Raw genomic sequence first — 19,972 nt, 5'->3', positions numbered from 1 at the left:
GCTAGGGTCTTATGCAAAAATGTGAACTTTTATATTATCTTCAACTAAGGGCCGAAGCTCCATAGGAGCTGCTCCCACTCCCAGCCGCCGTCTAGCTACCTCCCCCCACCCCGATTGTGCTGCCTGCCAAGAGAAGTAAAATTGAACGAAAGGGTAACAGAACTATGTGTGGTACTTAAAAATATGAATAAGATGTAGTTTCATACAGCAATTTCTGGTTTTCCTGAAGAAAAGCATAGATTTTATTATGTAGGGTACCCATTCTTACCCAGAGGACTGTTTTTAAAAACAATTTAAGTTAAAGATTTTGTTCTGCATATTATTCCTTTTGAATTTCAACTATTACTTAAGGTTCATAACATACACATCACAAAGTCAGCCCGAAGTGAATACCTTCTAACTATCCATTAGGGATTTTATGCTTATATGTGCTTGATCTTTTTTATGTGAAAAAGTAATTAAGAGATACAGTGTAAGATTTTAATCCTGCATACACATGAATGCCTAATTTGGGTCTACACATTATTTTACATTTTTTCAACATTGTTAAGGATGTGTACAACAAGTAGCCTCTAATAGTACCAAATGCGCTTATCTGCAGTTTGCCTGAGAATGATTTTACGTCCCTGCTTTATTCTTCTGCCCCTTCCAATTGCTAATTCAGTGGGGTGAAAAGAAGAAGGACCCTCATTTAATTGCTTGGGAGATAAACATGATGCATTGCAGCTTGGCCATCCTCATGACCTATTACTTGAGGGCTAACATGGAATTGTAGATTAGTTTGGGGATTAATTTTAAAGTATATGAATGATCTTTAGTGCAGAGTATTTATCTCTGTTCTGTGTTGAACATTTCCTTATGCCAGTTCAGCTTTAACTGTAAACATTAGTGATATCCATACTTTTATCTTTACCTTTCTCTAAATTCTGTTTTGAATACTCTGAAGAATAGTTTATAGTAATATTGTTCTGAAATTGAATGCTGACACCACAATTACTATATATTATGTATTTGCATTGAAGCTTGTATAATTAGTTTCTGCATTTGAACAAAAGCTCTTTGAGGCATTTTCCCTGTAATATTACAAAAAGAGACGAAATTAGACTTGACTTTGCAGGTAACTTACACAGAATTCTGTCATAAGAGACTGCTAAATGACTGAGTATATTTCTCCTATTTATTTAAGGTCTTCTGTGCAGCCTGCTGCAGTCTGAAATGCAAACTGCTGTATATGGACAGAAAGGAAGCCAGAGTGTGTGTAATTTGCCATTCAGTACTAATGAATGGTAAGTAATAGCAAAAGAACTAAATGTAAAATTCCACTGACTTTATGCTAGATGGAATCATCCATGTGCCTGAGTGAAGCTGATACTGTCTTCTAGTACATTTTGCTTTCCTGTTGGCACTGATTATAATTTGGAAAATTATTTGCATGCTGGTAAATAGGTACAGAATTCAAAAGGCTGGTTCTTGTCCGTAATGCCCTAAATAGCTTGAGACCATGGTATGAGGACTGCCTCTTTCGGTCAAGCCTGCCCGTAAAGGTCTTTCCAAGCACTGCTCTGTGCCCTTGTCTGCAGAGGTGAAGAAGGTAACTGAAGATGAAGCATTTTCAGTGGTGGTTTTTTACAATTTGCCTGGTAGGTATCAGGCCAAAACACTTGTCTTTACCTCATTCTTTTTATTGAAAGGTTCCATCTCTTTTGGCTGTTTTTATAGCCTTTCTAGCTTGAGAGAATAAATATTGTTTTTGTGTCTGTAATTTAATTTATGCTTGTTTTTATGATGGTATTATTGTGCTGTTTTTGCTTTGTGAGGCTTCTTGAACTGGTTTCTGTAGAGGAAGGAGATAAATTCTCTAAATAAATAAATAATCCGAATCCAGGACCTCTAGTGCACTCACAGAGGCATACTAGAATGATCCAGTTTTCTACAGTATCAGAGGCAGAGATGTAAAGTGGAATTTTTTTCAGAGTTTTATTTATCCATGGAAATTTTTCCTTTTTGGGGGTCTTATGATTGTAGTAACAATGAACGGGTTCCATTGCCTGTATGATATTAGGCAGCTTGAGTTTCAGTTTTTCAGTAATTAATGTTTTCCAGTGGAGTATCCTTAGTTGTGTAAAAGTACACACATGTTTTAGTGATTTGTAAACTAGGGGGTAAGAGGGATAAAGCGACAAATAAATATAATAATCCCAATTAAAAAATCAAATTATGAATTTACCTGAGTGGCTATGTGGGCCAAACCAAAACCAAAGTTGAATTTTTTATTGCTAAGTCTCCCCTTGCATGATGGAAGGGATATTGTATTCACCAACCTGAAATGGAATTAACAAGTACTGCAAGTGATGAAGTAGCCCTAGTAACCACTGTGGATAAGAGTTACATTTGGTTGAAGTAGATAAATGGACAACCAGGGCCATGGAATATCATACAAAGTTCTTCAGGTGTGCTAAAATTAGTGTGTCAGTGCCTTTGTTTTCCCCTCAAGTTTAAACCATGTAAAGAATGTACATGGTGTAGTGTCTTTAACCTTTTACAAGTACTATTGCAATAAAAATAATTTCCACAAAAGCTTTAAATTTGTTTGAATATAACGTTTAAACCACATTTGACTTTTCCCCTAATCAAATACAAAATATTTGTTGCTTTTGGAGTAGAAAATTGAGGCACTTAAAAATATGTTTTCCAAATATAAGTCAAAATCAACATGCTGGATTTAGAACATCTGTAAAACTTCTAATTTTCTGAAAAACCCTATAGGGTTCTCAATGTGCCCTCAACTGCTCTAGTTCAAGGAAGAAAATTATATGTGTGTGTGTAAAATGAATGGAACTCACCAAACCTATAGTTTTTGCCCAAAGAATAGTAAAATTAATTGAACTTATTTTCTCTGTTTGGAATCCTTGAAATTCTAGCACGAGTAATTGGTTTAAAATAGAGGCAAGTGTTACTCTCCAAACAGGCTTAGTAGTTGCAATTTAATATTTTGTCATGAAACTGCTGTATTGTTGTAAAGGCTCATTTTCAGCAGAGGAAAACACTGGCAACTTTGTTCTCATGACAGAAGATCAAGGGGAAGAAATGCTTACAAGTGACATGTTCTATGATCTTAACAGTAGTTCTAGACATTTCTGCCTCGTTCTTCAGTACATTGAATGTTTGATGTCTGTTTGGCCTAAAAGGTTGTGAATTTGTCATTTCTTAGCCTATTTTTATTGCATCTTTTAAAAGTGTTGGTACAGTATAAGTGCTGTTTAAAGTATTAAATATTAATATATTTCCCTGAAGGCTGATAAAAATATGACTAGAAATGGTGGGTTTATTACAACTATGAATTAAAAAGTAGTGACTAAGGTGAGATTGATTTTTTTTGAGGACAAGAAATATTGAGATGGGGAACTTGTGCATATTCAAAATAAATATTGTTAAAGGTCCTTGTTTCTATAGCAAAGGATTCCATTTGATGATGAATAGTACTTTTGGATGATAGAAGGGTAGAACCTGACATGTGATCATTTGAATCAGAAAGTGTTCTTGTTAAGTCTTAACAAAATTTAAAGCTTTTATAATGATTTCATTGAAAACATTCTATTTTAGTGTGAACTTGTTAGTGATGAAGAAAAAAAGCATTTATCAACCGTACAAGTTGAGCCCATGTTCCTTTATCTTAAGTTTCCTTTATCTGGAACCTAACGTTTGTATATTTGCATTTGATAAAGTTGCCCTGAATCTTTCTTGCTGCTTGTCAGATCATCTTTATCATTTGATCCACTCACATGTTCCAGATTCCTCTGCTAAAATAAAGCAGGTTCTTCATCATTTTTTGCTCTCAAAAGGATCATACACTGGATGTAATTTCCCCAGAATGCTTAATGTATTGTGTGTTGGAGAGGGGTGTATGTGAATGTGTATTTGTGTTGCTGGCAGTCATCCATATATGATGAAGAATGAAGCTGTTTTTAGTTGATATACTACAAAGGAGAGAGGGAGGGACTCTTTCATAATTTTTAATGCCATAGAGGAGAAAGAGTCAGGTTGTGTGTGGTCTGCCCCCCCCCCCCCAAAGTGTTATTTTAAAAAGTCCCCATTTGGGTGTTGTATATCTTGCATTTTATACCTTTCATTAAACTTGTATGATATTTTGTATTAAACTCACTTCTGATTGGGTTTAGGGTTGTAGGATGATGAACAAAATGATATTAACAATATGAACAAAAAAATCCTCTTTGAGACCAGCATTGTGCTTTCTGAGCCAGGTGCTCTAAGCTCTCAGAAAAGGTGAAAAGGGGTGCTTGTTTCCCAGCTTTCTTTGGGCTGTGCCAAATACCCAAACATCCATCATCTGTGCCAAATACCCAAAGATCTGGAGGAGCAGCTCTGTCCACTTATGGCCAATAAAACATCTATAGTATGAAAGAGGTTTAGGAGGCACCTGGGGCAAAGTCTCCAATAAGGGCTAAATCCCTTGATTAGCTTCAAGTTGTCCAGCAGCAGTACAAAGGCTATGTAAACAAGCAGGTTCTGATATGAGAATCAAAGAGCTGCTAATACAAACTGACAGCAATGAAAAAAATCTATCATAATGGTCAATAGCATGTAGCCTCTATTTTTTCTTAGGATGATAGTGATAATTTTGAAGGTTTATGTAAGATAAATAAGTAATTCAACCATTTTATATACACATAGGCTCAGTGGAGACATCACAAATCTGTTTGTTCATTTTGGGCACAAACACGTACACCATCTCCCTCCTTGTACATTGAGAATGAAGATGGAATTCTTCAATCTAACTCGTTAGTAGTGCCTTCATTCACTACGGCTCATATCTTCCCCAGTAACTGGGATTCTTTTTTTTATAATATTATTTTTATTTTTCTTAGTTCTATCACATACATTTCATTAACATTGTTAACATAATTCTCTCTGTATCTACGGTATATCTATATTATATAGATCACCTAAATTCTATTTTCTTACTTCCCCATCACCCTCCTCCATCTCTTACAGTCCTAGATATCCTCTTTATGATTAGTATCTAATTCATCATAGTTCATTATACAAAAGTTTACTTCAGCTTAATTTAATTACTTAATTTTCTTCTCCCTCTAAAAATGAGGTTTTTGCTATTTAGCAGTTGAATTAGAATAAGTCATAACCTTTTACATTTTTCATTTTCAGTTCATTATCACAATATACAATCCATCTCTCCCACTCCCTCAGAAATTCTTCGTTTTCATCCTAATTTATCAACGCAGTCAATTTCACCATCTCCGCCAGTTCAAACATTTTCAGGATCCAATCCTTTTTCTCCGGAATCTCAGATGTCTTCCATTTAGCTGCATAAACTAACCTTGCAGCCGTGGTAGCATAGAGCAAAAAAGTTCTCTGTGTTAAAATATAGTCAGGTATAATACTTAGCAACATCATCTCAGGTAATTTAGGGATATTTTGTTGTAATATTAATCTTAGTTCATTGTAAATCATATCCCAGTAGTTCTTAGCTTTGTCACAAAGCCACCAAACATGGTGAAATGAACCAATTTTCTCCTGGCATTTCCAACAAACGCAACATTGAACCATACATTTTAGACAGTTTTTTTGGAGTAAGATACCATCTATAAATCATCTTGTAGATATTCTCCTTTAACGACTGAGAGAGGACCTTTTTCATATCTCTCAACCAGAGTCTTTCCCAACAGTTCATAGGGATATTATGACCAAGTGTCTGAGCCAATGTTATCATTGTAGGTTTAATTGTTTCTTGTTCCGTATACTATACCAACAGGAGTTTGTACATCCTTGAAATTAAGTGGTCTGAAGTGTCCCATAAACCCTGTTGAAAAGTTGATTTATCTTTATGAAATCCTATTTTCATATCTTGTAAGTATACAGTTTTTATTTGATAATATTGGAACCAGGTTAAGTGTTCTTTGACATCCTCAAAATCCTTCAAGACATATTGTCTATCTTCCCATTTTAAAAGGTCCTGTTATATAATAAATTGGGATGGTCTTAGTGGCCGTAAGGTTAACATTTCCTGTGAAGAAATCCACAACGGTGTCTTAGTATCCAACAAATGTTTATATCTTAACCATGTTTTAATCAATATGATCTAATAATATGATGTTGAAAAACCATGTGTACCTTAAGTTTATCATACCACAAATAGCCATGCCACCCAAATCTATTGTTGAAACCTTCCAAATCCAATAATCGAGTATTTTTTAACGTCATCCAATCTTTTAGCCAGACCAAAGCAGAAGCCTCCGCATAAAGCTTAAAGTTCGGTAGAACAAAAACCCCTCTTTCTTTTAAATCCACTAAGTATTTATAGGCAATTCTTGGTTTTTTCCCTTGCCAAATAAAGTTCAACAAGTCTTTTTTGCACATATCAAAATACTTAGTTTGCGTAATTATTGGTAAATTCTGAAACAAAAATAACAGCCTAGGTAATACATTCATTTGAATTGTTGAAATATGGCCCAGTAAATAAATATTTTTATAAGACCACGACACCATCTCTTTCTTAAGTACTTCCCAGAGTTTAATGTAGTTATTCGTCAATAGATCTTTACTTTTATTTGTAATCCAAATTCCCAGATGCTGTACTTTACTTGTTCTCTCCCACTTCGAAATGGTCATAAAAACCCTTTGTTCTTCTTTGGTAAGATTCTTAAATAGTGTCTGAGTCTTGTCTTGATTAATCTTAAACCCTGAAACTTCACTATATTGTTGCAATACTTCCATCAAGTTGTTTATAGATCTATTTGGGTCATCCAGAATTAGTAATAGATCATCTGCAAAAGCTCTCAATTTATACTCATGTTTATTTACTTTTAAGCCGTGGATTGGCTCCGTATCACGTATTTTACTGCAGAGAGTTTCCAAAGTCAAAATAAATAGTAAAGGGGAAAGTGGGCAACCTTGTCTTGTTCCTTTTTGTATGTCACATGGGGCTGAGATTGATTCATTCACTAATATTTTGGCTTTTTGTACATTATAGATAGCATCAATTCCAGTACAAAATCTGGTTCCAAAATCCATCTTTTCCAACACTTTTTTCATATATTCCCATGAAACCATATCAAAAGCCTTTTCAGCATCTAAAAATATAAAAGCCGCTTTATGTTGATTATGATATTCATAATATTCTAAAGCATTCAATAATAGTCTCAGGTTGTCCTTTATTTGCCTTCTTGGAACAAAGCCTGCCTGATCATCATGTATCAAGGTTGTAATGATTTGCTTTAATCGATTGGATAGTATTGAGGCAAATATTTTATAATCCACATTTAATAAGGATATTGGCCTATAATTAGTTGCTCTCTCTGGGTCCTTCCCGGATTTATAAATTAATGATATGAAAGCGTATGACCACGTCTCAGGAGCTTGACCCGTTTCTAATATTGAATTACATACCTCCAAAAAAGGGTTCTTGAGGTCTTCTTTGAATAATTTAAAGAACATAGCCGTAATTCCATCTGGGCCAGGTGATTTGTCAATCTTTTGTTTAGATATTGCTTCTTCCAGTTCCGTCATCGTAATTGCAGCATCCATCTGTTCACTTTGTTCAGAGGTTAACTTGTTGACATTTACAGTACTCAATTTTTTTCCCATTTCCCCCCCTGAAATCAAATCTTTTTTGTACAACTAGTAACTGGGATTCTTAGCCATGTCTGATCCTGGTTAGATCTAAAGATCTGAATTGAGCCATTCCTGTGTGAGTTCCACATTGAGATTCCCCCACCAGCCAATTCTTTCCATTTACAAAACTCTCTCTGCCTTCATTGCATGATTGTGATTCTTATTTGCCAGATGAAATAGGGTTTATTTTCTGTTGGTCTAACATTGGTGTTTTCTAATGATGAGGAAAAGCCACTGGCCTGGCAGGTGGAGATTCTGGAGTTGCTTGTAGTTGTAAGATTACTTTTCTGAGACTCATTGCCTTTTCTTGTGTTATTGTGTTTCCTTAGCCCAAGCCTGGGAGAACATGATGAGTGCCTCAAGCCAGAGCCCTAATCCTAATAATCCTGCTGAGTACTGTTCTACCATTCCTCCCTTGCAGCAAGCCCAGGCTTCTGGAGCCCTGAACTCTCCTCCACCAACCGTTATGGTACCTGTGGGAGTCCTAAAACATCCAGGTGCAGAAGGTATGGAGCTCCTCCCTTCCCCTCTATAAACAAATGTCCTTTTATTCATACCTATTTGTGAGCTAGAATATTCCAGTGGGTAGTATATTAGGCTTGAACGTCTGATATGAAATGTCCATTCAGCTATGAATTTCGTGAGCAAGTTAATATGCTGCAGCTTTTTTAAATCCACAAAATCTGAACTGTGACTAACCCCATGGAGGAGTTGTGTATATTTGTGTAATGACAAGTGTGCAGTGCTTCTATATACTGTGCTGTGAAAATCCTGATTTGCTTTGTTTACTTGGCCCGCAGTCCAAAATAGCGATATGTGCATGTGGAAGAGAACTGTGTTCAGAGGCTGCACTTTGCTTGCTGTTTCTGCTGCAGCAATTCTTCTATAGAGCTATGTAGCTTTTCTAACTGAAGTTTCAATATTTCAGCTGTGAGAATTATTGTTGCACAAAGAAAAAGCTCTGTTTTGGATCATGGCCTTAGGCAGAATTCAAGCTCCAATCAGTGCTAGTCTGCTTTTAAACATTTTTCTTTTACCGCTGTTTTATAAGTTAAAGTCACCTAGTTTCACTTTGCTTGATGGATGCACTTCTGTTAATCTGTTCTCACCTCTCTCCCTAGTGGCTCAGCCCAGAGAACAAAGACGTGTTTGGTTTGCGGATGGCATATTACCCAATGGAGAAGTTGCTGATGCAGCCAAGTTGACAGTGGCTGGAACAACCTCCACAGGAGCACTAGCAGTGTCACATGATCCAAGCAAGCCTATAAATAACACTTCACCTGTAGAGGTAGGAAACAACTTGATTTGTTGCATGGTATGTTGGACAGTTCAAATATTATTGGTTCTTCCGATATTTGTGATACTGTATACCTTGGGGGAGAATGGGTCCTTGTACCTAGTTACATGGAAGGAGGTTTCTGTCCATTGCCATGTGGTTGGACAAATGAGCTAGCTGTCGGTATATTGAGCTAGCTATGGAACAGTATGCTCTTTTATCTTTACAAAGTGAATGTTAGTGTTATCCAGGTTTACAATTTATGCAGTATTTGTTTGTCGCCTCTTGTAGATCGAAAACACACTGACATTTTCAAGAAGTGTAACTAAATGAGCTAGCTGTCAGTATATTGCTATGGAATATCTTTGTGGACAAAGTGAATGTTAGCGTTATGCAGGTTTACATTTTATGTAGTATTTGTTTGTCGCCTCTTGTAGACTGAAAACACACTGACATGTTCGAGAAGTGTAACTCAGGTTGGAAGTCCAGTTGGCAGTGCAATGAACCTTATTCCAGAAGATGGTCTTCCTCCAATTCTCATCTCTACTGGGGTAAAAGGAGGTGAGAGCACAACAGTAGAATATCTATAATTGGGATTGGCCAATTGTAGTTTACTCTAGAACAGCCCATACTGAAACCTTAACCTATGTTCAGGGAGAAAATAAGCTTTTACTGTCTCGGTCAGTGGGTAAGGCCAGTCAGAGAGGGGAAGTTGTTTATTGTTGTGCCATTTTGTTGTGGCACTTTATATACAGAAAGGCATTCAGGTGTATTGGAGAGTGATAGGGAGAACAGAAGGTTGAATTTGGATGCCTGCCAAATTGGAAATGAAATGTTGAAAATGAAATGGTAAACATTTTTCCCTCTCTGATCTGTGCTAGTAATTATCATTGCTAATGTGTGTCTGATAGGCTGTATTTGCTGCCAGTATTCAAGGTCCATTGTTACTGGCTGGCAGACATGCTCCTCTCTTGCCCTTACCTTCCATATTAAGGTCATTCTGTCAGCACTGGGAAGGAACTGTGGGTTGAACCCATTTGTCAGTAAGTCTGTGTAATCTCCAGAATAGTAATGCTGTACAAAAATAAATGATTACCTATGAAGCTGTGCTCTAGATGAAGTAAATGTTCCTGGCTACAGTACTATATTTATTGTTTCATCAAAATAAAAATTAGCTAGTCTATTAAGTACTTAGGCTTAACAGTTTAAAAAAATCCCTACTATGGCCATGTTTCAGATAGTTGGTTTTTGCAATAAGTGTGTTTCTGTCAAGCACTTTATCCTGTCAGGAGACTGATATTAAAATATAGAGAAAAATGGGAAAGATGTCTTCCTTGAGAAGTTTGCTGTTAGAACATTTCTGTATATAGCCCTTGACTTCTCTTCCATTTGTCTGATTTTCTTACAATATTTTTACAGAACCATAAACTCATAAGCATAATAGCTAGGTTCCAACATTATGTTGTACTCTAGCATGACTATAAAGCAGAAGCAAGACTTCGATTATGCAAAGAGAAGCAGAGGAATGTTATTGTAAAGCAATGGGCTAGAGTGAATCTCACCCCCATCCTCCTCCTCACTTACTACAGTCCCTGTCCCACATGACATTTGTACATGTGGGCCTCATTAATCCCCAGTATAGCCTTTTTGGTCATCAAAGGAGACACACACCCCCTTGCTTTTTCACCAGTGGAAAATTTGGTTGGACCAACTCAAAGGATTGATATCCTGTTGAAGATTTGTTGGTTGGTTACATGTTATGCTTATTGAGCAGAACTAGGATATTGGGGGTTACTGCATTATGTATTCCCAGCAATGTATTAAGAGTTTGAAAATGTTATAAAAAATACTGTTCGCACTTTCTATGTATTCCCACCGATGTATTAAGAGTTTAAAACTGTTAAAAAAAATACTGTTCGCACTTTGTTTGGCCCCTTTAGCTATGAAGACATCTTCCAACCATTTTTTAGCCATGGCATCCAAAAACCCTTTTAAAGCGATGTTGTTTATAACATTTTCAAACTCTTAATACATTGCTGGGAATACATAATGCGGTAACCCCCATTGTTAAAAAGTAAGTATGTAACTTTATAAAACTTTATATATTTTATCTGGGTAACACTATTAGCTCAATTTGTTAATTAAATCCCTCTTCCAGTAAGAGAAACTGGAAGTTAAAGTGCAACATCTTTTGAATTCCAGTCTCAGGCACATAAAACTGCCAAAAATGCCACTTTCTAGCATGCAAAAAGAATCATTTGAATTGCTTGCAACTATGTTCCTCAATATATTTTACAACTTTGGCAAGTCTTCAACATTTACATTGGTGGTCTGTAACGCCCTTGTACAATTTCTGCAATGTTGGCCCAGTGCTTTCTGATTCACTTGGGGAGAGATCCATATACTTCCTGCTAAGCCTCAAGTGCATGTTAAAGGTATCTTAGAGCTGACATGTTAAACTGCTGTTATAAACTCTATGCCATATTTAGTTTTCTATACCATACTATATAGTATTCAGAAATGTAAATCTTCAGTCTTTCTAATTCTGTGATAAGGATTCCCCCCCATAGATTACCTAAATCCATTTGTTTAAATTGTGAATAGAACAGAGTTTGTGGCAGCCTCCCTCACTCCATGGAACTCCTTATGCCCATTAAAAAGCTGCTTCTGAGGGTTGGTCTATATTTGTAAACAGTTCTGCAGTCAGAGGGAAGTTCCCACTCCTGTGCATATGGAACAAGAAGGGGGCTGCTTTCTACTGATCTTAGGGAATGGCTTTTTCATGGGTGCCAGAGGAATGGTGAGGTAGCAATGATCCCTTGTATGGACTTCATTCCGTTTCTACTTCTTAGGATCTAAGTCACTGAAATGTTTGAAACTTTACTATTAACTTTTACAATTCTACACTACTGTTTGGAAAAGAAGTTAGTTCCCCCCATGCTTAGATGTTAGAGGTATATTATTGCCAATTTATAAAAAGCATTTTACAGTAATTTGTAATTTTACAGTAATTGACTGCTAAATCTTTTCAAATAGATTATGCCGTGGAAGAAAAACCATCTCACATCTCAGTGATGCAGCAACTAGAAGATGGTGGCCCGGACCCTCTAGTGTTCGTTTTAAATGCAAATTTGCTGTCCATGGTTAAAATTGTGAATTGTAAGTCCTGTTTAAGTTAATAAGATGGTAAACAGTGAACACACTTACTTTATAAAAAGTGCTTTTATGAATAATTTTACTCACAAGCAGATATGGAGAAGTAGAGAAACATGGATGCTCTTCCTTGGAGAAAGGGTAGGATAAAAGTATAATAGAAATCTGCCTCCCATAATGGAGGTGAATCAACCCTCCCTCCATGTTTCGATTAATGGTTATTTATAGATCATCAGCTTTCAATATTGTTTGCTTCCACTTTACATTTCAAATGTTGATTTTCTGTTCTAAATCTGTACCATGCTTCTCTTCTGCAGATGTGAACCGGAAGTGCTGGTGCTTTACTACAAAGGGAATGCATGCTGTAGGCCAGTCAGAAATAGTCATTCTTCTCCAATGTTTACCTGATGAGAAGTGTTTGCCCAAGGATATCTTCAGCCACTTTGTGCAGCTCTATCGAGATGCCCTGGCAGGTGAGAGAATTGCCTGTTTAAAAATTGTAAAGATTGATGAGAGATAGTTATTATATCACCAGAGGTGTGTGGCAGCAACTTTAGGGGCCTCTCTTCTCTTCATGGTTTGGCCTTCTATAATGAGTAGGGCAGAATTTCAGATTTGTACCTCAGGCTGCCATTCTGTTGGCTCTCTCTACCCTTGAGGAAATGGAACAATAAATGTTAGATGCAGATGTATTTGATTCCCTTTCAGACTCAAAGGCCAATACATGTGATATGTGATATTGAGACAACATATACATCATATAATGGGAGACTCAATATTTTAGAATAGTCTAAATCTGTGAATGCATTTCTCAACCAGATTTTAACTGAGCAAAGAGCTTTCCACTTTGTCCTTTGATCACACTACAGTTACACTGCGTGCAGTTGCACTGTGAGATTGCATAATTTATGATCTCTACATAATGTATTTTTGAATTCTATTTTTGATACTCTTTGAAATGCTATCCTGGAGTTTTCTGAGGGGAATATAACATTGTGGCTATACAAATTATCATGGATAGATTGTTATACTGGAATTCATTACTAGCCAATGAATAAGTCTACTTACACAGCATAAGATGCATCTTTATTAGAGCTGTATGCTACTTAAATGTCCAAAGAAGTTTGGAGGCATATGTGCATGAAGTTTCAGTAGTTGTATGTGCTTGGGCTGCATTACACAATTCTTGCAGTTCACAACAAATGAGATTTCAATCCTGCCTGTCTGCAGGTGGGCTGAGTGTTTATATTCTCATGCAAGGTGCAATGACATTACAGTGCCTTTCTTGGAATCAAGAGAAGGTGCCATGCAGTTGCTCTTTTAATAGGTAGCTTACTAGTGCGTAACAGCCATGTAGGTTTCACAGGTTTTTTATCTGAGGTGTTGTTACCATTATACCTATTAGTCTGCAATGTAGATTTATAAAAAGTAAGAAAACACTGTAAAGCTTCCTAGCTTTTGATACCATCCCGAGGGAGAGGCTATGGTTGAAATTATCACATTCTACTATGGATAGGAGGTTACTATGGCTTATTCAGCAATTTCATACTGACCTCACAGCTCAGGTTCGCTGTGGCAACCAAGGAGAACTAACCGAGCCCTTTGAACTGGTCAAGGGAGTTAGACAAGGTTGCCTCCTTGCTCCTCTCTTGTTTAACTTATACCTGAATGATATGGCAACCAGTTTCTCAGAGTTTTGCCACCCCCCAAAGCTTGCAAGTCATCCCACCCCGATTCTACTCTATGCTGACGATGCAGTTCTCCTGTCCCGCACAAGAATTGGTTTGAAAAGATCTTTGCAAACTTTTTCTGAGTACTGCTCTAGGGAAGGTCTTAAAATAAACCATCATAAATCTAAGATTATGATCTTCACTAAGAGGAGAAAATTGCCTCTTTTACGCTGGGTATTAGATGGCTTTGAGGTTGACCAAGTCAAGGAGTTTGTTTACCTTGGCATTCTTTTTTCCCGTAACCTAAATTGGAATGCCCATCAAAATGCAGTGTCCAACAAAATTAAACCTGGGGTTGGTGCTATTGTCAATTTTTTTCACACCAAAGGTGGCAAATATATTCCAGGGGCTATTCAGCTTTTTAACCTGAAAATTACCCCAATTATCCTCTTTGGTGTTGCCATCTGGATTACAGTCATCAATGAATCTATAGATCGTCCACTGCTTCAGTTCTTACGAAAACTTCTAAATGCCCCTCGATGTGTTGCTGGCGTTACTCTTCGTTCCGAGTTTGGCCAAATGTCACTTGAAGCTAGGGCGTGGTTGGCCGCCTTTAAACTACACCTTAAACTGTGCTTTAGCACTGAGGGGTTCCTAGCTTCTCTGAAGCATGACCCTTTTAAATCCTCATGGCAAAAAATCTTAGATGAGAAACTGGCATTGTTGGGCTTCTCGCAGGATATGTTATCAGATCTTGGGAAAACTGAAGCTTTTGCCAAAATTTAAAAGCGCATTAAAGAGCTCGATTATAACAGCACTACTTTTCGTGCTCGTCGAGTCTGTTCATCCCAGTTCTTCGGAATACCCCCTCCACGTGGTCTGCCTGCCTATACATATTATCTAACAACTCCTCGTCTCTGTAGAGCTTTTTGCTTGGCAAGATTGAATGCTAACCCTTCTATGGTAATGCAGGGCAGAATTCTGAATATACCATACTCAGACAGGATCTGCCCTTGCTCTTCTGGCTCTATTGACACATTAGCCCATGCCCTTTTGGAATGCCGCTTTTACGAGGAACTTCGATCGCACTATATTTCCCCCCTTTTAATATACAAATCCAATGCCTCTGTGACTGACATAATGCCTTTTTTACTAAGTGATAGGGACCCCAAGGCTACATTGTCAGTGGCAAGATTTGTTTCAGTCCTTATATCCCTCCAACACTAGATATATGCTGCTCTAGATCAATTGATCAAAGAGCTTCTAAGGGATAAAAGGAAAGGAAAGGAAAGCTTCCTAATAATACTGTTTTACAACTGCAATAAAAGCTTTATCTGGTATTCCTGAGGAATGAGGGTTGCTGGTTAATAAATGTGCCAGATATTCAAGCTAATTAAGAGCATAAGAAGAGCCCTGCTGGATCAGACTAGTCCAGCATCCTGTCTCACACAGTGGCCAACCACTTCCTCTGGAGGTCCAACAATAGGATATAGAGGCCACGGTCTTCCCCTGATGTTGCCTCCTGGCACTGGGATTCAGAGGTTGACTGCTTCTGAATATGGAGGTTCCCTTTAGTCACCATGGCTAGTAGCCATTGATAGATCTATCCTCCATAAATCTGTCTAATCCTCTTTTAAAGTTCTCTATTATTGTGGCCATGACTACATCCTCTAGGTGCAAATTCCATATTTGAATCACTCACTGTGTAGAGAAATATTTCCTTTTGTCTGTCCTGAATCTCCTACCCATCAGTTTCATTGGATGCCTCGAGTTCTAGTATTTTGGGAGAGGGAGAAAACTTCTCTTTGTCAGCTCTCTTCACTTCATGCATAATTTTATAAATCTCTATCATGTCCCCTCTTAGTCATCTCTTTTCTAACCTGAAAAGTCCTAGACACTTCAGCTTTTACTCATAGAGAAGGTGCTTCGCCCCTCCCCCCCAATGATCTTGGTTGCCCTCTTCTGAACTTTTTCTGCAGAATACAGGCTGAACTGTAAATGTACTGACTTGGGAATTTGGAAATATTAAATTTGTCAATGAGTTTTTTAAACTGAAAATGAGATCATTTTGCTACTTCATGTAGGTAAGGTATAATGAAAATTGTAGCCACATCACTATGGAACAGTTACAGGAATAAAAAATGTATGATAGTTGCTCCATTTTACTCTCAGACTTTTCCAGTCTGGCATTATTGAGAACACATAATCGTACATTGCAGATGAAAGTGCAAATTTAAGGCAGAATCTGCCATACCTGGAAAATAATTCCACTTCTTAGGAGATGGGAACAGCTAGTATGCCGGAGGCTTTTAAGGGCACGAGACATCTACCCTGCCTTACTGCATTTCTCAGGGTTGGACTAGAAAGTTGTCAGTCTTGTCTGTCCTGAAGTGATTCTTACAGCAGAAATACAGGAATCTTGTCTCTGCAGAAAGAGGGTGTTGCAGTGTATCTATTTTATGGTTCACTAAATTAGGCACTGGAATAAAATCTGTGACAAAATAGTTAACCTGTTACATTCCATGTTTTCTTTGTAGAGCATAGAAAGGAAAAACCAGCATATTATAGCTGATGGTTTTATTTACACAACCTACTCTAAAATGCCTGCTTTCCCCTGTTTCTTAAAGCCACATTCAAGTCTTTGATAAAACGATGTGGTAACTCAAGTTGGACTTGTCATGTTCTCAGCCAAAGTGCCACTTTACATTTTGAAACTGGAGGAGTGTGCTTTCTGTTTCAGTAGTAATACCATAATTATCATTGTGCCTTTGGATGCCAGCCCAATAGGAGGCCAAGTAGGTTGAAAAATGAGAGCTCTGCATGTACAAAAGACCACTTCAACAGAGTCATGTGTTAATTGACAGTTTTTAGGAGTATGTCTTAGGCTTAAAATACGCATTAGCGATTAAGAGAGTTAGAAGTTGTTTGAGAGAATTCCTCTTCCCATGGTGTGTGCATATTTGTTTTCTCCTAGTGTCCTGATTTACTAAGGTGAAAGAAGGATGCGTGTACATAAATACTGAATTCCTGCATGGCAAATGTGGCAAAATATTCAGATATATGGCATTGGATCAAAAAGCTAGTTCCCTGCGTTGTGGGTGAGGGGCAGATGAGCAAGATATGCTGTGACAGTTATAGTGATGGAAGGGGGGTTGCTGTCCCTGAGACAGGCAGAGTATGGGAAAGATACACTTCTCTGGATAGAGAGGGTTCTTTACAACCTAAAGGGAAAACATGCTAGCTCTTTGATGTGTTAACACCTCTTGATTGGAGGAACCATGTCCTGGCGGGCTTGAGCCCCAGGACCTGCACCCAGATTGGCTAAAGCCCTAAGGAGTCCACATGGAAAGGGGTGTTGTTCCTTTGTTTCTGGTTAGTTGTTGTGGAGAGAGAGATGATAACAGGGTGAGGGTGTGTTGCGATTAGGGATGGTAGAGGAGAATGATGCTGGAGGATGCTTGCAGGTGACCCTGAGGAGGGGCACCATGAAACCAGGAAAGACCAGAATTCAAGTAACTAGCCAAAAACTTATTAATTTTGCTTAGCTGGAGTTAGGACTGCCTTGTAGTTACCCTGAGTTTGTGCCTTGTGGTAATAAAGTTTAAAGAGTCTGCATACTTACTTACTCAGAGCTGTGCTACTTGGCAGCGCCCACAAAACTTACCCCTTTTTGTGAGATTCCTTAGGTGACACTAAAAGAGGGAGGCAGATTTTAACCCCAATGTGGTGTCAGAGAGGGCAGAAAGGAGGGGTAAGAAGCAGCTTTCTGCCCCAGCTTCCTGACTGGGCTGCAAGCTGGCAGGGGAAGTCTGGGGAGAGAGTACCCTCTCATTTAGGGGGTGGTAAAACAGTCCCACCATACCCTGTCACTCAGGAACAGCATGGGGTACAATGTGACAAGGTACAGCCAGAAGGGAGAATTATCAGAGATTCCACCCCAATAAGCATGCAGTTTGCATAATGGGGAGGCAGTTTCTGTCAGTTCCTTTTTATGTCTGTGCATATGTGTACACTGAATCCCACACCGTTGCAAAGGAGCATCTTATCAGGATACATGGGAGTTTTAGTTGGAAGGGAAAGACATGATTTCTCCAGGTCTTCAGTGCCTCAGAAACCTCCCTTTTCCTTTTCCTGTTGAGCCATTCTGTAGCCGTATAGCATGGCTTTGCAGACAAGTAGAAAAAGTGTATTGGGGCGTGGGTGGGGGGAGCTTTGCCATTTTGAAGGCAGAGTTTAGGTCTACTTCTTCTTTGTGGTAGCTGCAAGTAGAATATCCCAATAAGTGGGGCATCTCATATCCACTCTACAGTTGCCCTTTAAATTAAAGAAATACAGAATTTGGTTTTCTTCAGATTAAAGGAGGAAGCCTCAGAAACACCATAAACCATGCTTGGAATTAGTGTGAAATCACATGGATGTCCCCAAGAAATAGGTTTTCTGCATTTGATGTGGGGAAGTTTCTGAAGTAGCGCTACTAATTATATGCCAGGAATTAAACAATTTCCTTTGGAAAGCTGTTTTTTTTTTAATACACAAGAGAAAGTAATAGTTCAATTGTCTCTTTGAATGGGTACAATCAAGTTTAGTCTACACAGCCAAGTGCAGAAGTAAATGACTAAGTGGATGCATGTGTGTGTCCTGTCTCTCTCACACATAGACCCCTCCCTGGCCAACTAACTGTGTGTAACCCAGTTAAGAGTTTCTGATCTGTTGTGCTGATGAGCAGTCAGATGCCCTGGGTGAGATTCTTTGACTGCTGTCTGAGATCTTTAAAAGAAAAATATCTTTATTTACAAAAGTACAATCTCAAGTAACTAGAGCACAAGGACATTGGAAAGCTATATCAAAACAGTACAGGATGTTACAGAACTAAGAGGTTAACTAAGTTGTACATTTACTAGTGTTACCTTGGCATTCCCTTCCCCTGGAATGGACACAAGCCCACTGGGAAAATAGATGCTGGTCAAGACAGACTTCACCACATTGCTCTCGGTTCCTTGGATCTTGTCTTGAGCACTTCTGACAGGGTATCCAGACCTTCTAACCCTTCCTGTCCCATCTGGGAGGGTTTCACTTTAACCTATCAATGCAATTTGAAGGGAATCCCTACATGTACCTTTTCTTCAATCAGATTAAGTTACACATCCCAAAACCTTCATGGCCCAACTCAGGATATTCAAATAGCTGTCTGTCTTACCCCTTCCTGGCAGGTGGGCAAATGGTTGTTGCCATGCTGCCTGTTTGCCTCTACAGAAGAAACATATCTAATCTCAGTCTGAAATCTGAGACGTTTATTGTTGTTTTCCTCAGGTAATGTTTTCATTGAGATCAGGGCCTCCTTGAGTGTTAATCAAAGTATCCCGCCTCTATCATAGCATGTGTATTTAACGTACATCAGTGATGGTGGACATGGTGCTATTGAGGGACCCATCACAGTGTTTCCTGGTAACAATTTGCTTCTTTCCAAAGGCAACTTTCCCCTAAAACACAGGCATTCCTAACTATCCTCTGCCACATTAGTGTCAGAAAACCTCAGAGGCCATCATCTTGGTGTGCAGAGATACCAACTTGGAAACAGTGGCCTCCATCATAGGATACTTGGCTTGGAACTTTTCAATGTTTTATGTATTGGTTAGCTCTCTATGGTGGCCTGGTTTTTACTTCTTTTGAGACTGGCATGGGGGCTAGTTCACTTATTATTTGAAACTGAGCAAGAATATATTCATAATTGGTTTTTTCAGTGTGCTTGCTAATAGGCAACTTCAGTGTAACATTAAAATGTTCTGTGTGCCATTTTGATACAATTGTCGATGTCTGTGCATACCCTTTAGAACAACTAGGTTTCTTCTGGTTTTATAGGTAACGTTGTGGGAAATTTAGGACACTCATTTTTCAGCCAGAGTTTCCTAAACAGTAAGGAACATGGTGGCTTCTTGTATGTTACACCTGCATACCAGTCACTGCAGGACTTGGTGCTCCCCACTCCACCCTACTTATTTGGGATTCTTATCCAGAAATGGGAGACTCCATGGGCCAAAGTCTTTCCCATCCGATTGATGCTGAGACTTGGAGCTGAATACAGGTGTAAGTACCATGTGTGCGCATCTAGAATTTTCACTTTAATTATTTTGCAGCTGTTCTTCATGTTGTTCTTGGGTCATGTGAATTTGCCATGTTAAATTAATCACATTAAACCACAGTTGTTCCTTAATATACACAAGTA

At 38.2% G+C, this 19,972-nt stretch overlaps 1 protein-coding gene across 1 annotated transcript in view; it reads left to right on the top strand.

Annotated features, from left to right (window-relative positions):
• ZFYVE9 (zinc finger FYVE-type containing 9) overlaps positions 1-19,972 on the top strand; it is a 39,846-nt gene that overhangs the window by 8,231 nt on the left and 11,643 nt on the right. Inside the window, exons 3-9 of the mRNA XM_056845644.1 lie at positions 1,187-1,286; positions 7,980-8,156; positions 8,772-8,938; positions 9,364-9,487; positions 11,963-12,085; positions 12,397-12,552; positions 19,609-19,833. Coding sequence (XP_056701622.1) covers positions 1,187-1,286; positions 7,980-8,156; positions 8,772-8,938; positions 9,364-9,487; positions 11,963-12,085; positions 12,397-12,552; positions 19,609-19,833 — 1,072 coding nt within the window. The remainder of the gene's footprint in view (positions 1-1,186; positions 1,287-7,979; positions 8,157-8,771; positions 8,939-9,363; positions 9,488-11,962; positions 12,086-12,396; positions 12,553-19,608; positions 19,834-19,972) is intronic.

The sequence above is a fragment of the Euleptes europaea genome, chromosome 2, assembly GCF_029931775.1.
Source record: "Euleptes europaea isolate rEulEur1 chromosome 2, rEulEur1.hap1, whole genome shotgun sequence".
In the NCBI taxonomy this organism is placed as follows: Eukaryota; Metazoa; Chordata; class Lepidosauria; order Squamata; family Sphaerodactylidae; genus Euleptes; species Euleptes europaea.
Note: the sequence above shows the minus strand (reverse complement) of the source record. Positions and strands in the feature narration are given on the sequence as shown.